The sequence below is a fragment of the Petromyzon marinus genome, chromosome 22 (genome assembly GCF_048934315.1).
Source record: "Petromyzon marinus isolate PM22_M1 ecotype Great Lakes invasive population chromosome 22, UKy_Petmar_22M1.pri1.0, whole genome shotgun sequence".
Classification (NCBI taxonomy): Eukaryota; Metazoa; Chordata; class Hyperoartia; order Petromyzontiformes; family Petromyzontidae; genus Petromyzon; species Petromyzon marinus.
In genome coordinates, this window is record NC_133688.1 from 19804588 (window position 1) to 19830616 (window position 26029).

Below are 26029 nucleotides of genomic sequence, written 5' to 3' on the forward strand. Positions count from 1 at the left end.
TTTATTAAACAAGTGGGAGGGAAAGCCGGAGCACCCGGAGAAGACCCGCGCCTTGCGCGAGGGCACAATGCTCTATCCCATGCAGACGGGACAGATGATTCATGATGAAGGTTTTTGGGTTGGATCGCGTAAGTATAAATGTGTCGTAACCCCTCCACCACCCGACACAGCCAATAAGGTTTGTCACGTAAACAACGTGCCAATTAGTTGTTACTTCAGGCCACCGGTGTGTTGGAGAGTAAATCCCCGACATTTACAATTTGAGTCGTACGACGTTTCACTCGTAATTACATCCAGCATCATCGGGCGTTTTACCAGAATAGTGAAGCCATCCACCTGCTTCCGTTCTTAAACAGAGCAGCAGGACGATGTCATCACTGACCCCATCAGATGGTCTCTGTCCGTGCTGGGCCGTACTGCGTTCTGCTGGCGGGCCAGGGTACGGGCATCTCCCCCCCCCCCTCCCTATTGCCCACGCTCGATCACAGAAGCGACCCATCGGCCGCTACCTTGCCGTCGCCCACCGCCGGGGGGCTTGCGTGGCCCTGGGAGGCCGAAATCCGGAGCACCCTGCCGCGTCTCGTCCCGAGGGGTTGCGCGGACGTTCGACTCCTGAGCGCCTCGTTGCTCCGGGAGTTGAGCTGCTGCTGGTGGTGGTGGTGGTGGTTGGAGCCGGTGGCGGCGACGCGGTTGTAGATGAGGGGAAGGACGTAGGGCGACGGTGGCGGGTGAGGCTCCACCAGAAAGGTGGTCCGGCCCGTGAGCTTCTGCAGCATCTCTCGTTCCAGCTGGATCGTCGTCACACAACATCGCCACGACATCGTCGACAACTTCAGTTGTTGTCCATTGTCTTGGTCGCCTCCGCACCGCTGCTCCATTGCGACTAGCGTGGTTACTGTTCCCGTGAACTTGGCTCAGTAACTCTACCACACTGGCTGTTTAGTCTCATCTAACTACTCACTCACTAAACCCTTCACTCACCTACCCACTCACTCACCTAACCACTCACTCAGCGCTTCATTCACCGACTCACTCACTCAACCATTCACTCACCTACCCACTCACTCAACTACCCACTCACTCAACCGTTCACTCACCTACCTACTCACTCACGTACCCACTCACTAAACCCTTCACTCATTTAACCACTCACTCACTCGTTTACCCACTCACTCATCTATCCACTCACTCAACCCTTTACTCTCTCATTCCACGGATTTCTACGTATACCCATTGCTCTCGATGTAACACTGCTTTTCCACGAAGCCGCCACAACTCTGCGTTGCCTCCCCTGCGCACCATGCTGGCTGAGAATTAGCGGCCCATTAATCTCCCTCAATTTGATCAACTTTGCACGACTCGGCCACGAGGACCAGGGCGTGAGTTTAAAGTATTAAAAACTATTAAACTATTTTTTTGGATTTTACCAGGTAAGGACCATTGAGCTATATAGCTCTTTTTCAGAAGCGTCCTGGCCACAAATGGTAGTCAGGGGCTTATCGTGTGGAAATGTATTGCGACCAAATACTCTAAATGTATATTGATTCTAAATGTGGAGGGAAAAACCGGAGGACACTGAGAAAAATCCACACGACCACAGGGAGAGAGAGAGAGACACGCAAACTCCAAATATACAGCAAACAGTCAGGGTTGGGATTGAACCCACGGCCTCCTGCGTACCAGGCAAGGGAGTTAACATCTCCAAGCCACCGTGGCGACCCCATTAACACCTGGACGATGATCGATGGGCATAGTTGGGCCGTCGCTTGGGTCGGCTCACCTGGTTGAGTCGCGTGGGACAGGGCAGGCTGACCGCGGTGCGAAGCGGCTGCTGTCGCTGGGGCCGTGAGCTCCGTTCGGGCGCCGTCAGAGGACGGCTCGACTCCTCGGCCTGGCACCGCCATAAACCGACAAACGCGTTCGCGGACGCCTCTGCGGCGCGACCAGTTGCGGTCGGCCGCACGCAACCGGTTGTGGTCGAATGCATGCAACCGGTTGCGCACAGTGGAGACGAACTCCGCGTTCAAGAATCGCATCGATCCGCTCGGCAGAGATCCGTAGCGGCGCATTTTGTCGCCGGGTGACAACATTTTTTCCAACACTGATTGGCCAATTACATTCTATTCGAGCCCCTATTTACAACCTTCCATCGACTGTCGGTGTTGTTGTTGTCCTGGCTTTGACCGCACGCTCGCGCGGGCCCCTGTTCAGAATCCCCTGAAGCTTGGCCGTCTCTCAAGAGGCCATCGCTGGACCAAGTGGGCCTCGCCGACCGCTCCCACAATTCACGAGCGACTCTCGTTTCATCTCGCCTCTCATGCCGCCCCTCACTCCTGCGTCCCCCCCTCCACCCCCCATTATGACAAAGCAAAACTTTAGATTGCCGCATCATGGTATGGTGAATTCATGGCATTCTGCCCCCGGGCCTTCAGTAACTTTTGGGCGGCCCTGACCGCGAGTGTACTCTTAATGCCCCCTTCTGCCTTTGCCTCGTAAGTGCGGTAATTGGCGTGAGCCGGTGGAGGAGTGGGGGTAGGGGTGGGGGCGAGGTTATCAGGCGTTTTAACAATCCTGTTGACCTCTCTCCGACCCCATTTAGGTCACGGCTCAATGCGACACTAGTGCAAAATAACAGCCACTGAAGTGGGATTTTACCATCCAACGCCCTACTTGTCGCTGGCACTTGAAGCAAACCTGAAATGTGAACCTGTGGGTAAAATTTTTCGATTTGAAGCTTTCGTGACTGCAAGGATTCATCTTATTTGGTTCTTTCGGTAAAGTCACATAGAATGAGAATAAAATAATAAAATAACACAATAAAATTCTCACGACGTGAGAAATTCATTGTGTTATTTTCTCACGACGTGAGAATTTTATTGCGTTATTTTATTACTTTATTCTCATTCTACGTGACTTTACTGTGGGTAATATTTTATTTAGTATTTTTTATCTTGGGCCTATGAAGCCTGCCAGACATAAAACCGTACTGTCAAACTTCACAGCCCCTTGTTTATCCACTGCTGGATGAAAGCCTCCTGCCCATGCCGCGTCCATCCGCACAGTTGGTGGCAGCGCTCTCCCAACCGCGGCGCCACGTAGAGTGGCGTTCGCCGTCGCATGGCAAGTCACAACTAACGCCTTTAACGTCATACAGTTTTAGTGCAGAACCAAATTTAACGTCACGGGGTTTGTATGTGTGTGTATGCAGTCATTGTGACCGTGTAAAGAGACCCGTCAACTCACTACGCCTGAGAACCCAACGTAATCATCACCCACAGGTCTGGTGCGCTTTCTCACAGACGGCTGCAACTGAAACCCGAATCATTCCAAACCCGGGCTCCCAGCGGTGCCAGTTCACCCGCCCTGCCACGCTAAGCCACCTGGGTACCCACGTGGGGGTGGCGCAGTGCGCGGCGTGGGGGGAGAGGGTGGGGGGTGGAGGGGGGTGGAGGGGCACCTCTGCGGAGCTGGTGGCCGCTGGCGAGTCTGGAGAAGCGCCGTTGCTCGTCCCTCCGCTCCGAGGCCCCGTCCTGCGCTCAGGCGGAGGGTGCGGCTGGAGGATTTGCAGGGCGTCTCTCTCCGCCTGCTGCCCGCGAGCCGTCTGCATCGCACGCACGCACCCGCAGAGGCCGGAGGCCAGGGCTCCCGTTTGGCACCGCGAGGGTGGTTCACGCGAGAGCCAGGTGCACACCTTTAGCCGTCGGTTGCGCAACTTGGTTGAATGCAAGGTAGTTAGTTGTCTCATTGTGTTGGCCATGCACACAATTATCGTTATCATTCATAGAACGTCGAAATGCAAACGCATCTCGATATGCTGTTCGTCCGTGTCTCTCTTTGCATTGCAGTCATGTTGCGGCAGAGTGAGCGGCTCGCATTCACAGATAGTCACGAGTCTAAATCCTGATTGGGGGAGGGTTTTGACTCGGCACATCATCTTCTCCCTCCAGCGGTAAATACAAATGAGCACCACTTCGCGGGGGAAGCCAACAGACGTATGGAATGTGCCCACTATTGTCCCAGGGCTGTAAACGGGCGGTGAACTCCACCTCGACGCTCAGGAAATCGCGATGGCTTTTGTCGAGATCGGCGCATCACTGCCCGATATGCCAAAGGGGGATCACAAACGCGAGAAATGGCAGGGGGGAAATGGGCAACAACAACAACAAAACACAAATCTGAGAAGCGTGCAAAGAAGCGTGGAGATGTGCACGTTTGTAACGTGCAAGATATATTGAGACCTTCTCTGGTTATTGTTGCTGCTGTTGGTGTTGTTATGTGGTGCGTTTGTTTCATCGCAGACGCACCCACGACGGAGGCACCGCCCCGCGGCTGTACTCGACACACCCCACCTGTATCCTCCGAATCCTCTTCAGCTTGGAAATCTCCTCCAGCTTCCGTCGGATGGCCGCCTGCCTGTAATGCTGTGTGGCCGACGGTGGGGTGGCAGGGGGGGGGGCAGGCGAACAAATACAAACGAGACGGTTGAAACGAGACTCAAACAAAACAAAAACAAATAATTCTGAAATCAAATCGTTACATTTCGTGGGTCGTGTTATAGAACGGCCCGAGGAAGTAGATCACACACAACTACTTCGGAGATCCGTGTGTCTATGTTTGTGTGTGGTGGGGGTGGTTAAAGCGCAGCTAGTTGGCACAGTGGGGGAGCACCGGTGGTGCATCTGCCAGTCATCTCAGTCAACCCGTGGCACCTGGGTCTCACCCGTGACGCCCCGCCAGCAAGACTTCGACACTTTCACGTTGCTTCGAAGTGTACCTAGCCTGGCACATGCACCGTAGTGACGTCATCGCCACCTCGTGGCGAACGGCGGTTGTTGTTCAGTGTGGGGAGCGGCAGTGGAGTGATGAGCGCAAGGACGCTACGAACCCGACCACCCGAGTTCGAGTCACGCTCACCGCCAACACCAGTGATGATTATTTGAACCAGTCACGGACCTCCCCTAGGTCGATTCGGCCTAAACATGGCCACATGGTAGACAAAAGCGCCCGGGCATGGTGCTGACCACCCAACTCTTCGTCCCGCCGTGCCGGCCTCCGTGGGTGCTACTCGCTAACAGCGCTTGTCCCCAAACACTCCCTGACGGCTATACGGGGTTGAGGGGGGGGTCTTTGTCTATGTGAAGTCGTGTGCAGCTTGCATGCGTCGAGTCCGACCTCCATGTGCAGGGCCTTGTCCAGGATGGCCTGAGCCAGCACCTCCCTCACGCGCTCCTGGTGCTCCTTGCGCGCCACCTGCAACTTGTAGGCCCTCTCCGACACCAGCTCCCCGCTGCGCTTGATCTGGCGCACCCCACGCCGCACATCGCACGCCACACAATCGATGTGACGATTATAATTGACCTCTCTGTCTATCTATCTGGGAGGGCCACGCGCTTCGAGTCGTATGAGTGTTTTTCAGGAGGGCCCTGCTGCAACGTTGCGTTTGCATGTTCACAGCCACTCAATGACGCGTTGTGTGTTGTCGTTATTATGTTTCTTCACGTGCGAGGAGGACATCGTAGCACCCCCGTAGAAAACCCCAAGCCTCGCGCGAGGGAGCAACGCTCTATCCCCGTACAGATAGAAACAGATGGCAGTTTAACACTCAGTAGGCTTTCGCGACCAATATCCATAATAGAGGTTTTTGGGTTAGATCGCGTAAATCTATAAATGTGTCGTTAAAACCCGCCACCAGCCGATACAGCCAACGAGATTATGGCTGTCGCTTGATGAAGCTAGTTGTAATTACTGACGAAACGTCGTAATCAGATTGTAAACGTTGTGGCTTGGCTCTCCAACACACCGGTGTGCTGTACTAGTGAAATAGATGGCAATTAATCCACTTGCTGTACCGCCTCCTACCTGGCGAACCAGGGCTACCGACACCTCATCGACGGCCCAAACTGGAAAGACATTTCACAACATCTGTGTGCGCAGTGATCCACCAACCCCAGCTGCCACCTCCACAATTGCTGGAGGGTTACAGGCAGCCACGTGCAGCGGCATAGCCACCATCACCACCACCACCACGGCGACGGTTCACTCCCACGGGAAATTCGCCGACCCTTGCTGACTGCCGTAGCGGGCAGCAGTGGGGAAGTCACGTGATTCGCGCGGCTTCTCATCCCCTGGTATCACTGCCTTTTCTCTCTCTGTGTCTGCCGCTCGTCAACTCACCAGTCCGACCATGCGCAGGTGACGTCTCATGCGGGAGCTGCTGAAGTAGGCGGCCAGGTGTTTGTCCTCGAGGCTGTTGTACGCGGCCAGGGGCCTTGAGGGTGGTGAATGCAGAGACGATGGGTCAGAGGATCAGGGAGCAGTCGTGTAATTTTTATGGGTTTAGATACGAAAAGTAAAAAAAAAAAAATCGTTTCGTGTTCCCAAAATCAGTTTTACTGAAATGTTATCAACATTGCTCTGTAGTCGCGCGGTTGGGAACGTTCATCGCCCCGAGTGTGGATAGGGCGGAAACAAACTCACGGGTGGCTACGTATGGTGCGAAAGAAGTTCAACATACATACATAGCACGTCAATAACATTGTGACCTTAAAAATTATTTATTCACGTTCCATAGTTTCCTTTATTGTAGTCGTGAATAAACTAGCAGCGTGTGACCGTCCCTCCCTCTCTCCCTCCCGCCAGCCAGCAAAACATTATTTCTAACGTAGTATAATTGCAATTGTGCAAATTGTGTAAATCCTCGTCACTCACCAACGGTTTCATATTGCTTCACGGACAACTAATTAGGCCAAATGCTTCCACGTCGTTTTACTTCCATTCATTACCTCTGGTGTTGAATATGTCATGACAAACTCTATTGTAGCCTACTACTCTATTGTGTATCTAATTACGACCCCTGTCAAGTGCTTTCATCCTCCATTGTGTACGTCATGTTTTCTATTGTGTACCTAATTACGTAGGCTATTGTGTGCCCCCTTATTGTGTATCTAAATGAGATAATTCAGCAACAATGTTTGGCTGATAGCAAGAGTTCACCCTTTAGAAAGAGGCTTACAGTCTTGGTGCGTTCTCACCTCGCAAGGTAAACCTCGCCAATGCCATATTACATCCGTTATGACCATCGTGGTGAAGTATGGTCAAACAGCCCCCCACCCCCCCACCATGACCGACACGTGTGAGGAGGCCTTGATCCAGCAGTGGGATTGATAGAGGACTCTAAGTTGTAGTACATCGGAGTCAATAATAATGTATCCTATAACAATATTATTGTTAGTTATATCAATCAGGCGAGAAATCAATGACATTGAAATTATAATTTTAAAAGGCAGAATTTTGTTCAAAACGAGAACAGACAATGTTGCAGTGCGAAGTTGCCGCACGTGCTAATGACGACAAAGATAGAAAATATGCCGATTCGGAAATATTCGGAAACAAAAGCAAGCACGAGATCTTAGACGTCAGAGACACAGAAACTAAAGGTGTACTTGAACGTAAATATTACCGGTCACACAAGCGGTGTATCGAATAAGAGTTCAGCAAAAATATTTTACGTGCATGAAAAAAACCCACAATGAATATTGCACGCGGTTACAACTCGTTAGATAGAAAGCTAATTAAAGTGACCTTAGAAGGCCTGGGAGGCTTGACCTTCACGCGTGACCTTATCCGTGTTTCGAGTACTCGACCCCAGATAATCAAACCTTCACCAACTCATCATCAAGGGTTTGGTGGCGGCCTCGGCAGCAGACGGCCGCCCTCTGAGTCCTCTTCTCGCAGGGGCCCTGGGCTCAATTCCACTCGCAGCTGAGCGCTCACGACGGAACAGCGCGGCAGTGTGGGCCACACAGCCATTAGTGCGCTGACCTTTTGCGCGTCGCGATCAATTTGCATCTTTGACCTCTGTTGATTGCGCCGAGCTGAGTCCAATTATTTTTTGTCTTTGTTTGTTTGCGTTTTTTTTTTATAATACTGGCCGCTCTGTTTCCTGAACATTGCATATATTTTCAAGGGAGCGACTGTGGCCAGATGTTAAATAGCTCGCCTGGTATACAGGAGGTCGTGAGTTCGATCCTGACATATGTGTATTTAGAGTTTGCGTTTCTCTCCCCGTGGTCTCGTGGATTTTTCCCCGGGTCCTCGACTTTTTCACTCCACATGTAGAATCAACATCACGCGTTTAGAGTATTTGGCAGCTGTACATTTCCACAAGACAAGCCACTTCGTTGAGCAATCTTTTGTGGCAGCCACGTCGTTTCTGAAAAAGAGCTATGTAGCTCAGTGGGCCTTGCCTGGTAAAATAAAATAAAACATTGTTTATTTTAGTTTAGATTTTCGTGACGCATCTTTTCCATGTGTGTGTTTTAGGACACGTTATGTCAACCGTGCATTACTTACCTTTGTGTTTTACAACAGCATTGGTAATTGAATACGATTCTAAACAGAGGTTGGTACATCTATAACACGTAGGCTTTCGCGACCAAAACTATGATTCATAACATGGTGGGGGGGGGGGGGTATGACAGACAAGTTACTGACGCGATCTGACCTAAAAAGCTATTATAAATCGCCATTCACCAGGGCCTGAGTGTGGGAGATATTTACCAGGCCTTGTGTGCATAAAATAAAATAAAACTAAACTATTTTTTATTGTACCAGGTAAGGCCCACTGAGCTGTATAGCTCTCTTTCAGAAGCGACCTGGCTGCCACAAATGATAGCCCAACGAAGTGGCTTATCACGTAGAACATGTATATCAGCCGAATACTCCAAACATATGTTGATTCTAAATGTGGAGGGAAAACCCGGAGGACCCGGAGAAAAATCCACGCGACCAGAACATGCAAAATAAAAAAATATAGGCGTCAGGGTCAGGAACAGGATCGAACCCACGACCTCCTGTATACCAGGCGAGGTAGTTAATATCTCGCCACCGCGGATATTGACGTGTCTCTGTCACGATGCTCGTGTATTCACTTGAGCTGAGTGGGGGTTTCTTCACGATGTGCGGATGAGGCTTGTGTGTCAACAGCATCGCACTCGCGATCATCATCGTTGTCGTCGTCGTCGCAATTACCGTGAACTGCCAATTAGCGAGCGCGTGGTCAGCTCACCTCGTAAATGCGATAATTAAGTGACTCTAGGTTTCCTCCTAGGGACATGAATCCTGCGGTACGGAGCAACCAATGCTGTAGCTAGGAAAGTGTGCGTTTGGCAATTAAAAATCCCTTACATCTCATCTCAACCATTCCTATTCTTATTCTGTAGCCTAGCCAAGGGGACCTCCCTGGTGGCAGCTGCGCCTGTGCGGCACGGGGTGAACATGGCACGGGGCGAACATGGCACGGGTTGAACACGGAACGGGTCGAACACGGCACACGTTGAACACGGCAAACGTTGAACACGGCACGGGGCGAACATGGCACAGGTTGAACACGGCACGGGTTGAACACGGGACGGGGCGAACACGGCACGGGGCCAACAAGGCACGGGTTGAATACGGCACGGGGCGAACGCGGCACGGGTTGAACACAGCCCGGGGCCAACAAGGCACGGGTTGAACACGGCACGGGGCGAACACGGCACGGGACCAACACGGCACGGGTCCAACACGGCACGGGATGAACATGGCACGGAGCGAACACGGCACGGGGGGGGGGGGGCTGTACATGGTCTAAGGTCCGCACGGAGACCCCTGCACGCCGGTGCTTGCTGCCGAAGCGGTAAAACATGAGCACCTTTATTTCTTCACGTGGCACCTTTATTAATTGGCTGTGCCGGGTGGAGGAGGGGTTTACAACACATGTTTTACTTACGCATCGACCTGACCCAAAACAGAATAAATAATGAATCACAGCAATTATCATTATAATGGTCACAGCAGTCCCCTCGACCCAGCCAGCGTGCGTGTCTTGCAGTGGCACACAGTGTTATGTTAGGCGCGTCGTATTTTGATGTTTTTTTTATTTCTAAATTAGCGCGTTCGTGTTCTTAGGCGAGCGCGACCTTTACGTGGAGCGCGCGGCTCCGCTGTTGCAACGGCCCTGAACGTCTAAACACAAACACGGAGAGGAGGAAGCGAACGGCTCTTTCGTTAGCGCTCCGCGTTGAACCTCACTCGCCGCTGACGCCCTCCAACTACAACCCCACACCGACCGGCGGCCGCCCGGAGGAGCTAAGCCGTGTTCCACATTCCATGCTCGTTTCTTTGTTTTATTTTACCAGGTAAGCCCCCCCCCCCACCCCCCCCCCCCGAGCTACTACGTAGCTCTTTTTCAGCAGCGACCTGGCCACACATGATAGCTCAACGAAGTGGCTTATCGCGTGTAAATCTATAGCAGTTGCCCGATACTCTCAACGCACGTTCCTAAACGTGGAGGGGGAAAAAAAACGGAGGGCCTGGAGAAAAATCCACGCGACCACGGGGAGAGAGAGAGAGAGAGACGCGCAAACTCCACATATACAGCAGCAGCAGCAGCAGGCGTCGCCTGCGAAGTCTCTCCACCGTGCGGCGGGGGAGGTTGCGTCGGCAACGTTGAGAAGCTCACGCCTGAGGCTGCCGAGCGAGCGAGTTGACGACGGATGGCTTCGAGAGTCAGCCTCGCGGCGAGCGGCAGAAACGCTGCTGGCGAACGATCAATGAGAGCAGTGGTGTTACTCGGTTGTCCCTGGTCAGAGACAAGAGACTCACGCGGAGATCCATAGGCTGCCATAGAATCCCCACAGACTCGTAGCGATATCCACGGAGAGGCAGGCACAGCTGGAGGTTGGTCAAAGTGATGAGCCACGATATGAAGGACTGCGGAGAGGATGTGTAGACGGTGGTCTGGGACAGCAGAGGGGGGGTACACCCCACATCAGCGGGGAATGATGCCAAGAGTGAGAAGTGAATTCCGTGGCAAATGGAGTTTAACGCGATGCTTTGTTTGTGTAGTCACTGGTGACCTGGCCGAGGGGCCATCGACTCACTACGCTTGAGAACGCTGTCTAATTGTGGGTAAACGAACCCCGTGTTTGAATCCAACATCTCAGGCGTGCTGGCTAAGTGCTGTGGCCTCGGATCCACGCAGTCAGCCACCGGTAAAATTTTCATTTCTACGCGACCCTTTTTGCCGGAAGCAAAACGATGAAAAATAAATCGGTTTAAGACATCCCGGCAACATATTTTTTTATTTTTATTGTTTTATTGTTTCCCTTCTACGTGACTTTACTGAAAGAACCAAGAATACGAATCCCTGCAGTCACGAAAGCTTTAAATCAAAACTACAAGAGGTGTTAAGGAAGGTCAAACACCAAATAGACAACACCTATCCTAAGGCATCATCAAGTCTGCATTAAACACACATCATGCTTGTGGTAGAAATGCAGACAAACACGCTTTGATAATAATGTTACTGATTGGCCGACACCAGAGCTACAGCCTCCTTCATAGCTTTGTCTCTGCACCATCACAAGGACAATGAAAATATCAAAGCGGTGATAATAGCTAGGGTTGAGCAGTTATATCTACGGGACGTTATTATTGATACCGTCAAACTGAATACGTCTAAGTACAACCCCGTGTCTATCCACTGCTGGATGAGGGCCTCTGCGTATCACGTGCCGGTCGTGGGGGGCCCATCGCGTCACCACGCTGCTCAGTGCGGGTGGGCGAAGGCGGAGAGCGGAGCACGTGGGAGCATATATATGTACGGTACAACAACGGATCTTGCTGTACTTGCCATCTGATCTCCGTCACACCGAGATCTACGCCACTGCGTATGGAAGGCTCAAGCAAACACGAATCTGGAGCAAACACGAATCTACCTGTGCGGCAAGTGTGTCGCGGGGAAAGCTGCCGCGGTGGAACGGTTTGTTAGCACACGGGGCTGGCAACGCAGAGGTTGCCGACGTGGGAGCACAGAACACAGTATAACAATTGATGTGGCTGCACTTGTGGCCGCCTGCGACGTCACCCAGCAACAGGCGATAGCACCGCTCGTCAGAGCGCGCTTGCAGGCTCGGCGCTGCTTCGCTGGACGTGTTCGCTGGCAGCAACGAACAGAGAGAGGTGTCACCGTGCAATGCTGAGCGCGGATGATGGAGACGGCTGTGCGCCAGACTCCTGTCTTCGCGAGCCGTTATTTGGAATGATCATCGTGATGTTGGTGATGGTGATGATGACCTTGTACCCGGAACCCCAGTGGACGAGCGATTGTAAGAGATTAATTTGTAAGCGATGTAGCCATTCAAATTCTCTGTCTGAGAGTTTCGTGAATTGCAGTTACACGATGGTCTGGTTGGCCAACACCACGCCCGGCCGCCTTTGTCTCCCCAGTGACGATGTTTACACACCGCACCAGTTACTCATTTGAGGCTGACTCGACCTAGGGGAGGCCCAGGACTGGTTCAGTAAATCGTCACTGGTGTTGGCCGTGAGCCGAAATCGAACCCGACGCCAGGTTCGTAGCGCTGCGCGCTAACCGCTATACTACCGCACCCACCCACTTAATCGCCCACTCACTCAATCAAACCACCCACCAACTCACTCACCTATTCACTCGCTCACCCACCCACCAATTTAAACACTCACTCACCCACCGCCTTCACATTTCTATTTGGGGCAATGCGACGTTCTACATTCCATGTCTCAGTGTTCGTACGCCACAGTCGCACACAGGAGCAAGAGAGACAGAAAGACGCCCAGCGAGACAGCGAGAGAAAGAATCTCTCATCCCCGACTCGCGCGTTCGGCATCCACCGCGATCCTCCGCAGGTTACGCGCGCGGACCCGGCTAGGCAGCAGCGGCGACGGCGGCAGCGGCGGCGGCGGCGGCAGCGGCGACGGCGGCGATGGCGGCGCGTGATTTCGGAACTGAAAAACGCGAAATGAAAACACGGAGCGCGGAGCCGTCGCGGTCAGGGCGCCGACCCTGCCGCGTGCGCCCGCGCGGTTGCGACGACGACGACTTCGCCCCCCCCACACCGCCCGCCCCACGACGCACGCGGCCCCCCAGGCGGTACCACGCGCGGGTCGCGCTGCATCCCGCGGGGAGGGCCCGAAGCACGTGGGTGGCGCAGCCCTGCAAGTGCGCGCTCGCTCACGCCAGCGCAGGGCAGAGAGAGCCTCCACGAGTGGGAGCCCTAGCGAGCACCCCCCCCCCTCCCCCACCCGTTCCCCACTAAAGGGTATTCAACCTTGATTAGGTGCTTTCGTGACTACAGGAATTACAATTTGTTTTTTTCGGTAAAGTCACGTAGAAATAATAATTTTATTTTGTATTATTTCTACGTGACTTTACCAAAAAAAAAACAAAGAGGAATTCAACCTCCTCTTCGACGCTAGCCGGATACCTTTGAAGAGGTGGAAATGCACACACATCACCCCGCCACACACGACCAGCTAATTTGCGTCTAAACCCCGTCTGTGCGCCACACGTCATAGCAAGTACACGTGCATACTTTTGTGGGGGGACGGGGTTTAGGAGGAGGCCCTCATCCAGCAGTGGATAGACCGTGGCAAATCCTGACTGTGAATGCAAATCCGCCATGCTTACTTCCGCGCTCGGGGCCTCCGAACTACTACGCCCGTCCTCTCTGGACGTCGCGACGTAACGCGCCACCGCCGGCGCTGAGAAAACAAAACAAAAACACCACGAGTCCGCCGGGCGCCGTCACCGCCATCCAACTCGGCGGTGGCGGTGGAGAGCGGCCGAGCGGGCGGGCGGGCAGGCGGGCGGCCGTCACGCCGAGCGGCGCTGCAGGGGCTCTTGTGGCCACTGCTGACAAAACACTCGAGCGCTGAGCGCCCCCCCACGCCCCCCCTCCCTCCTCCTCCACCGCCCAATTCCCTCTCTCGCCAGCGCCTGAGCAAACATCATCCCGGGGGGGGGGGGTGTGGGAGGCACGCGCAGAGGTCTCAGCTTTCGTGCTCAAGCCCCTTTGTCGACGGTGGACGCAGCCCTCTTACCAATTACCGCTGTCGGGCTGCGGCACGACCGCTCTTGTTAAGGACAACAGGGCGGCAGTCCCTGCAATTTCCCACTCACTCGCCCGCTGGTGGAAGGGCCTCCCACCAGAGGAAGCTATAGAAACCACCTCTCTCTGTCTCTCTCTCGTGGGTGTTTTGGCCTACTCTTCCACGCTGGACCCCAGACGTCTTGGAAGAGGTGGCAGTACCAACACTTTAACCCACCATCACACGCCTGACTGCAGTCGTGAACCCCTTTACACCGCTTTCACCAATTGTCTCACATGCCGCACCTGGAGATTGAATCAAACCGCCCACCGCTGGACCGGTGTGCTTCTAACCAATACACACAGGAGCGACTCTGCATCGTGCATTTTAGACGAACTAACAAGACGATACCGTAGGAGTTTTATTGTTTTACATTTGAGTTCACTGCCAACCTTGGCATCGTCCCCGCCATCAATCCGTCAGGCGAGCAGCGGGCAGAGTTGCTTCAACAAGTGGCTGGAAATATATATTACATAACAATAAAGACGCGGCCGTTCTCTCGTTTGTTTAATCTGTCCGCGCTATGGCAACTCGCCCCCTTCCCTTGCCCCGGTAGACATCGTTAGCGGCGGTGCCTCCAGACGCCTCCGCCGAGAGAGACGACGGCCAGGTCCCCCTTGATCGGCGGTGCCAGCAGCGACACGCGCGCTCCTCGCCCTCGATTCCCCTCCACATCTTTTCACTCCACGCGCCCGCCGAGTCATCGCCACGGCGGCTGTAAAAGTAGGTGGGAAAAGGCGCAGCCCTGCAATATTTTGAAGAAAATAATAAACTTTATTTTTTACCAGGTAATACCCACTGAACTATGTGGCTCTTATTCAGGAGCGATCTGGATGTCACAAATGCTAGCTCAACGAAGTGGCTTATCACGTGGAAATGTATGGCAACAGTCAAATACTCGAATATGCCTTGCTCATGCGATTGCAAAATCTGTGAGAGCCCCTCTGGATGTTTTTTTTTGTTTTGCAGGGGGTGGGGGTGGTGGTTACTCTTCTTGCACGATTGGCCCGGACCATTTTGGAACAAGTGGAATGGGAGCAGTGTTCGTTTTGTGTCATGGAATCAGTGGCGAGAATAGTCGCCGTGAAGTTTGTTTTACTTTGATCAGCGGTGGCGATGAGTGGGTGAAAAAATCAGAGAGCGTGCCGATGACTATGACGGGGCCACTGCCCCCCGACAAAGGTCAAAAGTGCGACCGACCGTGACGAGAAGCCACGAGCGAGTCCGAATGGCGACGCGTGAGGATGAGAGACGATGCAGTGGCGTTACGAGCGGTCGCGGTGCTGCAGATGAAGACCAATACTCTGCCGGTAATTGGCTATATTTGGCACGCAAACTGATTGGACCGAGTTTGCCGATTGGTTGATCTGGTATTCTTGAGAGAGGTGGAGAGGGAATTCCACTGACCTCACACCAACATTGACTAAGTGCGTTTGACTTCGATTAGCACGGCTGGCTACGTCTGGTGCGAAATAAGTTCAACATACATACATGAACTAAATGTTTGAGTCGACCAGACTACGAGAACAACTTAAACGAAATCCACGGACTTGGACTGGATTATAATTCCACGGGTGTCGTCGATTGATGTGTAAAGTTCAGATTACTGGTACAGTAAACCTGGGTGAAAGTGCCCGCGAGGCCAGTTGAAATAATTTAGCCGGGGGAGAAGTCAAAGAGAGCAGGATTCGAGTGTCATTTGCCAGAGTGTTCTGGCGTCACCAAAAGAACAGAAGCAAAACAAATAAAGTAAATGTACCCACCAATGAAGCGAAAAGAAATCGGTACGGAAAACAGCTGCATCATCGCATGCGAAATACAAAATTATTTCGCGAAAGTAAATCAATGTGAAGTAATGCATTCCCCGTAGCGTAATTCTGATCCAGAAGAGATTATTTTTACACCGATCGTAGTACAAATACAAAATACCTTACAGAAACATTAAGCAGCTGAAGGGTGACATTCTACCAATGTAGCGACCTGCCGCCGATCGACTAATTGGGACGCCGTGGTGGCGAGCAAATGCTGTCTCCCTCGCCTGGCACGCAGGAAACGTGGGTTCGAACCCGGACCCTGGCGATGCTGTTGTATAGTTGCAGTCTGCGTGCTCTCTCTCTCTCTCCCCGTGGTTGTCACAGCGTGGATTATTCTGCGGGTTCCTCCGGTTTTGCCCTCATCCTCCTGCTCCACATTTAGAAACAACACGCGCTTAAACGATTTGGCTGCTTCTATAAAATCCCACGTGTGGTGATTATATCAGCCGCTGCGACGATGACCTATCATCACGTGTGGCCAGGAAACCTTTGAAAAGGAGCCAATGGCTGAGTGGGCTTCACTCGGTAATTTAAAGAGACACGCAAAACTGTGGCGAGCCCGTTTACCCCGCCGGGTTCAAGTGATGTGTCGACTGCCTCTCCAGGAGATGCAATCAAGCCGGCCACCTCTGATATTTCCCCTGCAGTGTGCTGCTTGGTAACCATCACTCCAGAGGTGCGTGGCTTCCCCAACCAATATAATACAATTACAATTCATTATTTTATTTTTATCCCAGCTGTCCTAAGCAAGGACGAATTATGTAATCGCGCGGTTAAACGTTCTCCCCCTTGTCTCTTTCTCTCTCCGGGCTGCCTCCACAGATGTTTTTTTTCCAATCGAAGGAGCCGCCAACATCGACAGGCACTGCCCCTCCCTAAACCTCCGTGCCAGGACAGAGGCGCAACACCATGCCTTCTAGGTACAGCCACACGCCGCTGTTTCAGGCCAATTCCTACGCTGTTTAAAGTTTTGGATGTTTTTGTTGTATAAATATACAGTAAGTTCTCGCCTAACGCGTGGTATTCACACTATAACGCGTTTTCGCCATAACGCTGTTCTACCATGAGGGAACACTTTCCGCACAGCGCGAATACGCCCCGTCATAACGCGGAACGCGTCCTGTTATAACACGAAACGCGCCCTGTTATAACGCGGAACGAGTCCCGTTACAACGCAGAACGCGCCCCGTTATAACGGGGGGTTTTGAGCGGTCGACCACGAACTACTTTCTTGAGCTGCGCGCCTGAGCGGTGCAGTGATACGGTCAGCGGAGTGATACAGTAACGCGGTGGTGTACCCTGAAGTAATTAGTCCCGCCATCTCACTAAATGTTCGTACATCGTCAGACTTTATCGTTACATTATTTCTGGGGAAGTGGTTTTAGCGAACGCGTATTTCGCTGAACGCCTCGACTGCGTTAAACGAGGACTTACCGTATACGGATATACATGTGTCACCCACAGTCGTCATAATTGCGTGTCAATTGAAAATTTTCCGAGTCGTTGGTGATAGGTGGCACGTGACTCGTAGCCACGGCGGCCATCCTGGATGTGGCGTGACAACATGTTTCAGCATCGCCGACCCGCGGACAGATCCCGGCTGCAATGAGTCTCTGGATGTGACCGTGCCACTGCCAGGGAGAGCCAAGGAAATCGGGAGTGTGGAAAGGTTCTGAAGATTGGGGGGGGAGGTCCCAAATATCTAAGTGGGTCCCAAGAAGAACATTAAATTGAGCGGCCAAAATGTAGCTCCCTTCTTGCCTTAGGCAAACATCAGTGGCAAGTGATATCCGAACTGGTCCTAGGTATCCCTCGAGTGTGGTCAAACAGCTCCCATGACCGATATGAATTGGAAAGGCTCTCATCCAGCAGTTGATTGACAAACGGCTGTAACTAATGACGTGAATGAAAGATTGGTTGTATTGATGAATTTACATCGCGTGATTTTCATTTGGTCACCCTAGTGGTTTGACTGGGAGCTTTAAGAGAACGCTGGTTGCTGGGGCAGAGAGCGCGTGGAGAGGAGCAGAGTGAGATGAGAGGGGAGAGGTAAGAGAGTGCGTGGAGGGGAGTTGAGTGAGATGAGAGGGGAGAGGTAGGAGAGTGTGTGGAGGGGAGTAGAGTGAGATGAGAGAGGAGAGGTAGGAGAGTGCGTGGAGGGGAGTAGAGTGAGATGAGAGGGGAGAGGTAAGAGAGTGCGTGGAGGGGAGTGGAGTGAGATGAGAGGGGTGAGGTAAGAGAGTGTGTGGAGGGGAGTAGAGTCTGATGAGAGGGGTGAGGTAAGAGATTGCGTTGTAGGGAGTAGGGGGTGAGTTAGGCAGTGACAGAGTCTATTACATAAGCTCTCCATTATAGCTGCCTTATATTCCAGCTGCTTGCAATTATAGCTGTCCTTGCTCAACCCGCGTCCATAAAATTCAGATGTTGAGGCCAACTCCCCTTCATGCCAGTTGTTTATACGTCCGCCTTGCTGTAATTCCACCCGCTGTTATTTTACCTGCGTGCCCTGGCCGCCTGTAATTAAAGCCGCCACTTCCAGCTGTTTCAAGCAGTGGGCCAAGCAGCGTTTCCCATTGCGGGGGGGGGACCGTTCAGGAACGGCGGCTTTCAGGTATTACGGACCCTGCAGGCGGTCTCTGTTTCCGCCTGGCTTCACGATGAGGGGTGGGGGGGGGGGCATTGCCGGACAGGTACCGGACACAGGGGGGGGGTCTCTGACCTCCGCCGTTGGGGTGTTCGTGGACAACTCCGAAACACCGCAGCTGGGCCTCTGTGTCAGCGGTCGGCCATCAAGAGGACAAGAAGATATGGTTTGGGGGGAATTCGGTATATAAATGCCTCAATATTTCAAATACCGCGATGCTCCGTGTGGTGAATACGAGACGGTGGTGGGTCCTTAACAAGTCGCGAAGCAGCGAGGTGCTTGAAGAGCCGCGCGCGGCTGCGGAGCCGCAGGTCGCCGACCCCTGCCCCGCACTAACAACACGTGCCGCCTCGTCCGGTGACTCTCCACCGACCCAGACTCTGCGGAGGCCTCCGCGAGGAACGCACGCGGCTACCGCGACGGCTCGGCCATCGCGCTGAAGGGCGCTGACGACAGCATCCGGGCGATCGGCCCAAGCTGCCAACGTCGTAGCCCCCCCACCCTCTCCTCCCCCCTCGTCCCCCCTTTTGTCGGCGACCTGAAACCGAGGACACGGGCTGATTTCTCGATGTCAGCCGGGGCCATCAATCCGTCATGCGACTGCCACCGCCGCCACCAACGCAACCCAAACTCGGCCCAGCACCCCCCACCCCCCCACCCCCCCGGCGCACGCGAGCGGCCCACGTGGCCCACCCCGGACTCGATCATTATTTTACGATCTTTCTATTTTGTTTAACTCTATATGTTGTGTATATATATGTTGTATAGAGTAATACCCCAGATTCACGTCTCCCCCCCCCCTTTTACGTCTTTTCGCAACTACGTCGTCACTTTGTGTTATTGACGTTCGCCCTACCCGATTTGCCGACGCCTCAACCCCGAGGCGCTCCCGTCGCCGACAGCATCGTCATCCCTCCTCTCTCCTCATCCCTCCTCTCTCGTCAACCCTCCTCTCTCGTCATCCCTCCTCTCTCGTCATCCCTCCTCTCTCGTCATCCCTCCTCTCTCGTCATCCCTCCTCTCTCGTTATCCCTCCTCTCTCGTCAACCCTCCTCTCTCGTCATCCCTCCTCTCTCGTCATCCCTCCTCTCTCGTCATCCCTCCTCTCTCGTCAACCCTCCTCTCTCGTCATCCCTCCTCTCTCGTTATCCCTCCTCTCTCGTCAACCCTCCTCTCTCGTCATCCCTCCTCTCTCGTCATCCCTCCTCTCTCGTCAACCCTCCTCTCTCGTTATCCCTCCTCTCTCGTCATCCCTCCTCTCTCGTCATCCCTCCTCCCTCGTCATCCCTCCTCTCTCGTCATCCCTTCTCTCTCGTCATCCCTCCTCTCTCGTCAACCCTCCTCTCTCCTCATCCCTCCTCTCTCGTCATCCCTCCTCTCTCGTCATCCCTCCTCTCTCGTCATCCCTCCTCTCTCGTTATCCGTCGCCTCTCAGCCTTCGCTCTACGACCCTGCCGCACGAACCACTTTGCGTTGCGAATAAAGGAACGGAGAGTAGACAACAATATATTATTCACGTGCAGTATTTTGGTGACTTGGAGAAAAAAAATGCTTTGATTTACGTCACTTAGATGTTCGTAACACTTTTCAGGAACACACCCTCGACGTGAACCGGGGTGTTGTATACATATATATTTACACGTGCTGTTCGTTGGTAGTTTTGCGGGTCGCGTGTTGTTCGGCGTGTGATGTCCGACGTTTCACCGTCCCACACGGCGGAAGATTTTTCAGCTTCTTCAGGAAGCAGCGCCTCCTTCTTCTTTCAGTCGTTTGGGTATTTTGACCATACTTCACCACGCCGGTCAGTGCGGATTGCTGAAGAGTAATTGGTGGTCCATTCCGGTTTAGATATGGTTATTTGTGGCCGGGAACAAATTCTCAGGCAGCCCGCCAGGTCTGTGTCTAAATTAACCGGGCGGTGATGGATATTGACGTAGCCTGCAGTCCAGCACTGTGGAGACAAGGAGGGTTGATGGATCACACAGAGATGGGCTGTGAAACTTGATTCACGTGGGCGTCGACGAGGAGCCGTACCGTGGCTCGCCAGGAAGAAGGCAGTGAAGCAGAATGTGGACTCCACCTGTTCCATCTGTACGGGGGATGCAGTGTTGCCCCCTCGCACGCCTGGGTTTCCTCCATGTGCTCCAGTTTCCTCCCACACGTAAAGGCTCAATAATTGGGCCGGTAACGCCTTGATGTATAGAGGACCGCAGAGCTTGGGAAATTGTGAGCAGCGCTGGCTCGCCGCCTGGCCGCCTGCCCTCACCGCTCGTCTGTGGTTCCTCCTCCCGGCGTCTCTGGGTCGTCCTCTGGCTTCGAGAACGAGGAGCGAATACCGTCCGGTGACGGCGGCGCGTTACAAGTTGGCATGATTATTATTTTATAATAACAATTATTAATTGGCGCCACGGTGGCTAGGAGATGTTAACTACCTCGCCTGGTATACAGGAGGTCGTCGGTTCGAGCCCGACCCTGACGCTTGCTGTCTCTCTTCCCAGTGGCCGCGTGAATTATTTTTCCGGGTCTTCCGGTTTTTCCATCCAGATTTAGAATCAACATCACGCGTTTAAAGTATTTAGCCGCTGTACATTTCCACGTGATTAGCCCATTCCTTGAGCTATCATTGGCGGCCAGGTCGCTTGTCAAAACGAGCTATGTATCGCAGTGGGCCTTACCTGGTAAAGTAAAATAGTTTAGATTCATAAAAATATGTTATTTCGTGATTTCCCATAAATTTTGACTCCTATTATGTTTTTGTAGTGTTTGTTGTTGTAACTTCTCGAACCCGTGTCCCGACTGGACATCTGTCAAAAAAATAGCTTAAAATAGTAATTATTAAATGCATGCGCCACCGTCCAGAATTTGCTGCGCTGTTAGAGAAATAAAAATGGTCAAAGTTGGAATGGAGCCGCATTTCACTCCCTGCACCAGGGCCCACTCCATCCACGTCACTAATTGCCGATCTCTCATCTCAAGCCCGAGACGATACCGGGGCAGTGGGCGGGTCGGTGGGTTTGCTGGGCGGAGATAAATGAATGGGGAAGCGTCGGAGGACATTGGCATCATCATCACCACCTCCATCATCGGGAGCATCTTCATCATTGGTTGCCGTGCCAACGTGGAGCAGCATTTCCATCAAATATTCATGCTCGCCCAAGTGGCATTGGCAAAGGCAGAGCGTGACCCAGAGGCATCTTTAATTCATTGCGGCGGTCTCTGGCACCCGTTCCTCACCGCGTGTGGTTCTCTGGGGTTTGTCTCTGACTTTAGGGTCCAATGTATGCGAGCAGCAGCAGGTGATGTAACGTGTATGCGTGACTGTGTGCGAGTGGCCTCAAAGGGCACCTAACCTGGCACAAGCACTGTGATGACGTGCACGGCGGCTCTTGCTGCTGTGTGTGCGCCTGTGTACCTGTGTGGTAGTGTAGAGGTTAGTTAGCTGCGCTTGCGAACCCGGCCACACGAGTTCGATTTCCGCTCAAGGCCAACACCGATGAAGATCACCTGAAACGGTCCTGGGTCTCCCCTAGGTCCAGTCAGCCTCAAATGAGTACCCAGTGCGGTACGTAAAAACATCGCCACTGGGGAGACAAAGGCGGCCGGGCGTGATGCTGGTCACCCAGCCCCTCGTGTGCCGTGCCGGCATTCAAAGGTGCTCGCTTACAACACTTTCCCCAACAGTCTGTTCAGGCTATACGGGGGATCTTTGTTTTTGTATTTTGTCTGTGTTTGCAGTGAAGTGGTCAATTCGCCGTGCTACGAATTCTATTCCCGCTCACTGCTACCAACACGGGTGACGATTATCTGAACCGTTCCTGGGCCTCTCCCAAGGTCGACTCAGCCTCAAATGAGTACCCGATGCGATGTGTAAACATCGCCACGAGAGAGACAAAGGCGCGCCTCTCTTGCGCGGGGCTGTCGTTATCCAGGCTCGACGTCTGACCGGACCGAGGGGGCAGTGCCGGATTATCCTCGTAGCAAAAGTAGCTACATATGTAGTAGCTACATAAGTAGTAGCTACATAGGTAGTAGCTACTACTTATGTATTAGTAGCTACTACATAAGTAGTAGCTTCGGGCCCTGCACTTTGAAGGGCCCCGCGCTAAATGCTTTCAAGCTATCAATTCCGGTTCAGTGATTTTGCACTTGCTCTATTACTATAGTACTATACCGCCTTAAACTTTTATGAACGACTAGGTGTTTAAGGTTAGCGATTTGTCGTACTATCCGGCTGTATGGCAAATTTAAAAATACAATGACTTTACTTTGCAAGTAAAAAAGTGCTTGTTTTAATCTTTATGTATATTTTTAGGGTCCCTTTATAACATATGCTATAGGCCCGCACTAGCTTCATCCCGCACTGCGAGGGAGGCCATTGCTCGCGATTTGGTCACGGGCAAACCAACCTGTCAGTAAAACGATACGATCGGTAACCATGGCAGCTCCGTGTTCAACTTTGTGACTCTCGTAACTGCTGCTCTGCATCCTGTAACGCTACGCCGTCCGCTTGCGTGAATTCATGGCCGGTGTTAAAATGAATAGGTCCTGCCTTGCGTCGTGGGTTTACTGATGCATTGAGCCCTACGAGGAACATGCATGTTGAACTTCTTTCGCACAGTACGTAGCCAACCGTGCTGATCGAAGGTGTGGTTAACATGCTGCAGGAAGAGGCTGCCGTGTAGGGCAGGCGTTGTTAGCGAGCGCCTATTAGGGCTGTTTCGGCACAAAGAGGGGAACGTTGTTGACAGAAACGCAGCGGGTGATGCGTTGAGGCTGAGTCAACCTGGAGGAGGGCCACAACTCGGCATTTCACTCGGGGCACGTGTACCACGTGTACCACGTGTACCACGCGTACCACGTGTACCACGCGTACCAGAGCATACCACGCGTACCAGAGCGTAGCACGCGTGATATTTATAATGGGGACACGTGTGTACGAATGCAAAAACAAAGGTTGCAGCTTTAATAACGTGAGAAAATTGAGTTGTCGAACGGGTAGTGTGTCCGCTACGGAACTAACCCAGAGCATCCCAGATGCATCTGTCACCCCTCTAGTCACCCACCTAGTCACCCCCCGAGTCACCCTCTCCACCACCCCGCTTGGACGTCGAAGGTAAAGGCGCAGCCCTGCAATTGGCAGCTCGCAGCACTGTTCGCGAAAAAGGAGCCCCCGCTGGATGGGATTTTAGTCTACTCTTTCACGCCGGACAAATCTTTCGAAAGAGATATGAGTACCCAGGACCAATGAAGGCTGACACGGCGTGCGAAGTGGTCGGGGTGGTCAACACCACGCCCGAGCCGTCTTTGTCTCCCCAGTGCTGATCTTTTACACTCCGCACCAACGTATGCATTCAAGGCTAAGTCGACCTAGGGGAGGTCCAAAATCGGTTCAAATATTCGCCGCTGATATTGGTCGCTAGCGAGAATCAAACTGGGGTTTGTTGTCGGGTTCGTAGCACAAGTGCGCTAACCACTGCACCACTGCTCCCCATCCATATAGCAAGTACACACACATCATAATCAACCTCATCATGACCAAACACAGTCCTTAAGAGAGAGAGAGACACCTGAGCGACCCCCTGTCTATAACAATACACACGACGCTCACTGAAACGAACTCGGGTCGCCGGGTTCGTAGCGTAGTGCGCTAACCACTGCGCCACCACTCCCCATCCATTAAGCAAATACAAAGATCCCCCGTATGACCTTAACAGACCGTTGGGGCAAGTGCTGTTAGCGAGCACCTATGAAGGCCGCCACGGTACACAACGGCATGGGTGGCCAACACACCAGTCCCGGCCGCCTTTGTCTCCCTAGTGGCGATGTTTACACACAGCACCAGGTACTCATTTGAGTCGACCTAGGGGAGGCCCAGGACCGGTTCAGCTAATCGTCACTGGTGTTGGCCGTGAGCGAGAATCGAACTCGGGTTCGGGCATTCGTAGCACAGCGCGCTAACCGCTGCACCACCGCTATGTCAATATATAAAGACAAAGATTCCCCTATAGCCTGAATATATTGTAGGGGCAAGTGCTGTTAGCGAGCACCTATGAAGACCGGAACGGTACACGAGGGGGTGGGTGACCAGCGCCACGCCCGGCCGCCTTTGTCTCCCTAGTGGCGATGTTTACACACCGCACCAGGTACTCATTTGAGGCTGAGTCGACCTACGGGATGCCCATAACCGGTTCAGATAATCGTCACTGGTGTGGGCCGTGAGCGGGAATCGAACCCGGGTCGCCGGGTTCGTATCGCAGCGTAGCGCAAACCGTTACACTACCGCTCTCTACAAAATATATCAATATATAACACACACACACCACACATCATGCTCATCCTCCATCATGAACATGGTCCTTAATGCCTACAACATTACGCACGACGCTCGCTGTGTGAAGAATTCTACCGGGATCGCGCGTCGATCGGCCGGTCGTGCCAGACTCCCCCGCCACCACGCACTCCTCTCGTGCGGTTCGGCTCCTCGATCCTTAACTGGCAACCGCGTTCAACGACGGACGAAGGATGAATGAGATTCTACTCGAGGTGGAGGAGGAGGAGGGTAGGGGGAGGGCGAGCCGGCGGCGGTGGTCTAGTTTCATTCCTCCGGCTGAGTTTTGCGTAAAACACGCGGGCGATGAAATCCAAGACGCGACGCGATCGTCACTCGCTCGCACGTCTCTCTCTCTCTCTCTCACTCCTGTCAAAAGATCGTTTGACATGTCAGTCACTCACCCCCCCACCCCCCCGCAGGTCGCAAATCTTAGTGAACGTATCACGTACCCGGGAGGCTGCACTTCTTTGCTCATGGCGAGATATGTCACTTTGCCTCTGTGCCTCTGTGCCTCTCTCTCTCTGGCTCTGGCTCTCTCGGCGTCGCCGTCTCTCCGCTTCCGTCGTGCGGGGAGACCGCAGAGAGGAGCTGGCGGCCGGAGGAACTCGCGAGAGGCGAAGTCGGAGAGAGAGGCGGAGACGGAGCTCGCGGCACCTGGCGTCTGTGAGTGTGCGCCTGGACGTATGCGGCCGGGCGGCTCAGATCCAGGGAGGGCTTCCCACGGCCAGTGCTGTTTCCGTGGCAACGGCGCGGCGTTGCTAGGAGCCGAGGATGTGTGGGCGTGCCAACCTCGCTCGTGGGGGGGGGGGGGGGGGGGGGTGTAACGGGGGGGGGGTGTAACGGGGGAGGTTCTAACGGGGGGAAGTGTAACGGGGGGGGGGTGTAACGGGGGGGGTGTAACGGGGGGGGTGTAACGGGGGGAAGTGTAACGGGGGGGAGTGTAACGGGGGGGGGGGTGGGTGTAACGGGGGGGGTGTAACAGGGGGGGGTGTAACGGGGGGGGGGTGTAACGGTTGGGGTGTAACGGGGGGGGTGTAACGGGGGGGGGTGTAACGGGGGGGTGTAACGGGGGGGAGTGTAACGGGGGGGGGGTGTAACGGTGGGGGTGTAACGGGGGGGGGTGTAACGGGGGGGAGTGTAACGGTGGGGGTGTAACGGGGGGGGGGGGGTGTAACGGGGGGGAGTGTAACGGGGGGGTGTAACGGTGGGGGTGTAACGGGGGGGGGTGTAACTGTGGGGGTGTAACGGGGGGGTGTAACGGGGGGGGGTGCGGAGGGGGGTGGTGACGTA

The 26029-nt window shown here is 53.6% G+C and overlaps 1 protein-coding gene across 2 annotated transcripts in view; it reads right to left on the bottom strand.

The window, feature by feature from the left end:
- LOC116945077 (uncharacterized) overlaps positions 1–25480 on the bottom strand; it is a 44088-nt gene extending 18608 nt beyond the window's left edge. The window contains exons 1-7 of one of the 2 annotated variants that reach the window (XM_076068830.1): positions 25189–25480; positions 6175–6268; positions 5173–5298; positions 4350–4421; positions 3458–3601; positions 1781–1891; positions 510–788 (exon numbers count right to left, since the gene is read on the bottom strand). In XM_076068830.1, the coding sequence (XP_075924945.1) occupies positions 510–788; positions 1781–1891; positions 3458–3601; positions 4350–4421; positions 5173–5298; positions 6175–6268; positions 25189–25214 (852 nt within the window). In that variant the 5' untranslated portion in view covers positions 25215–25480. Of the gene's footprint in view, positions 1–509; positions 789–1780; positions 1892–3457; positions 3602–4304; positions 4422–5172; positions 5299–6174; positions 6269–25188 lie in introns of both variants that reach the window. The other variant, XM_076068829.1, reaches the window with a different exon arrangement.
- Positions 25481–26029: the final 549 nt, after the last annotated feature.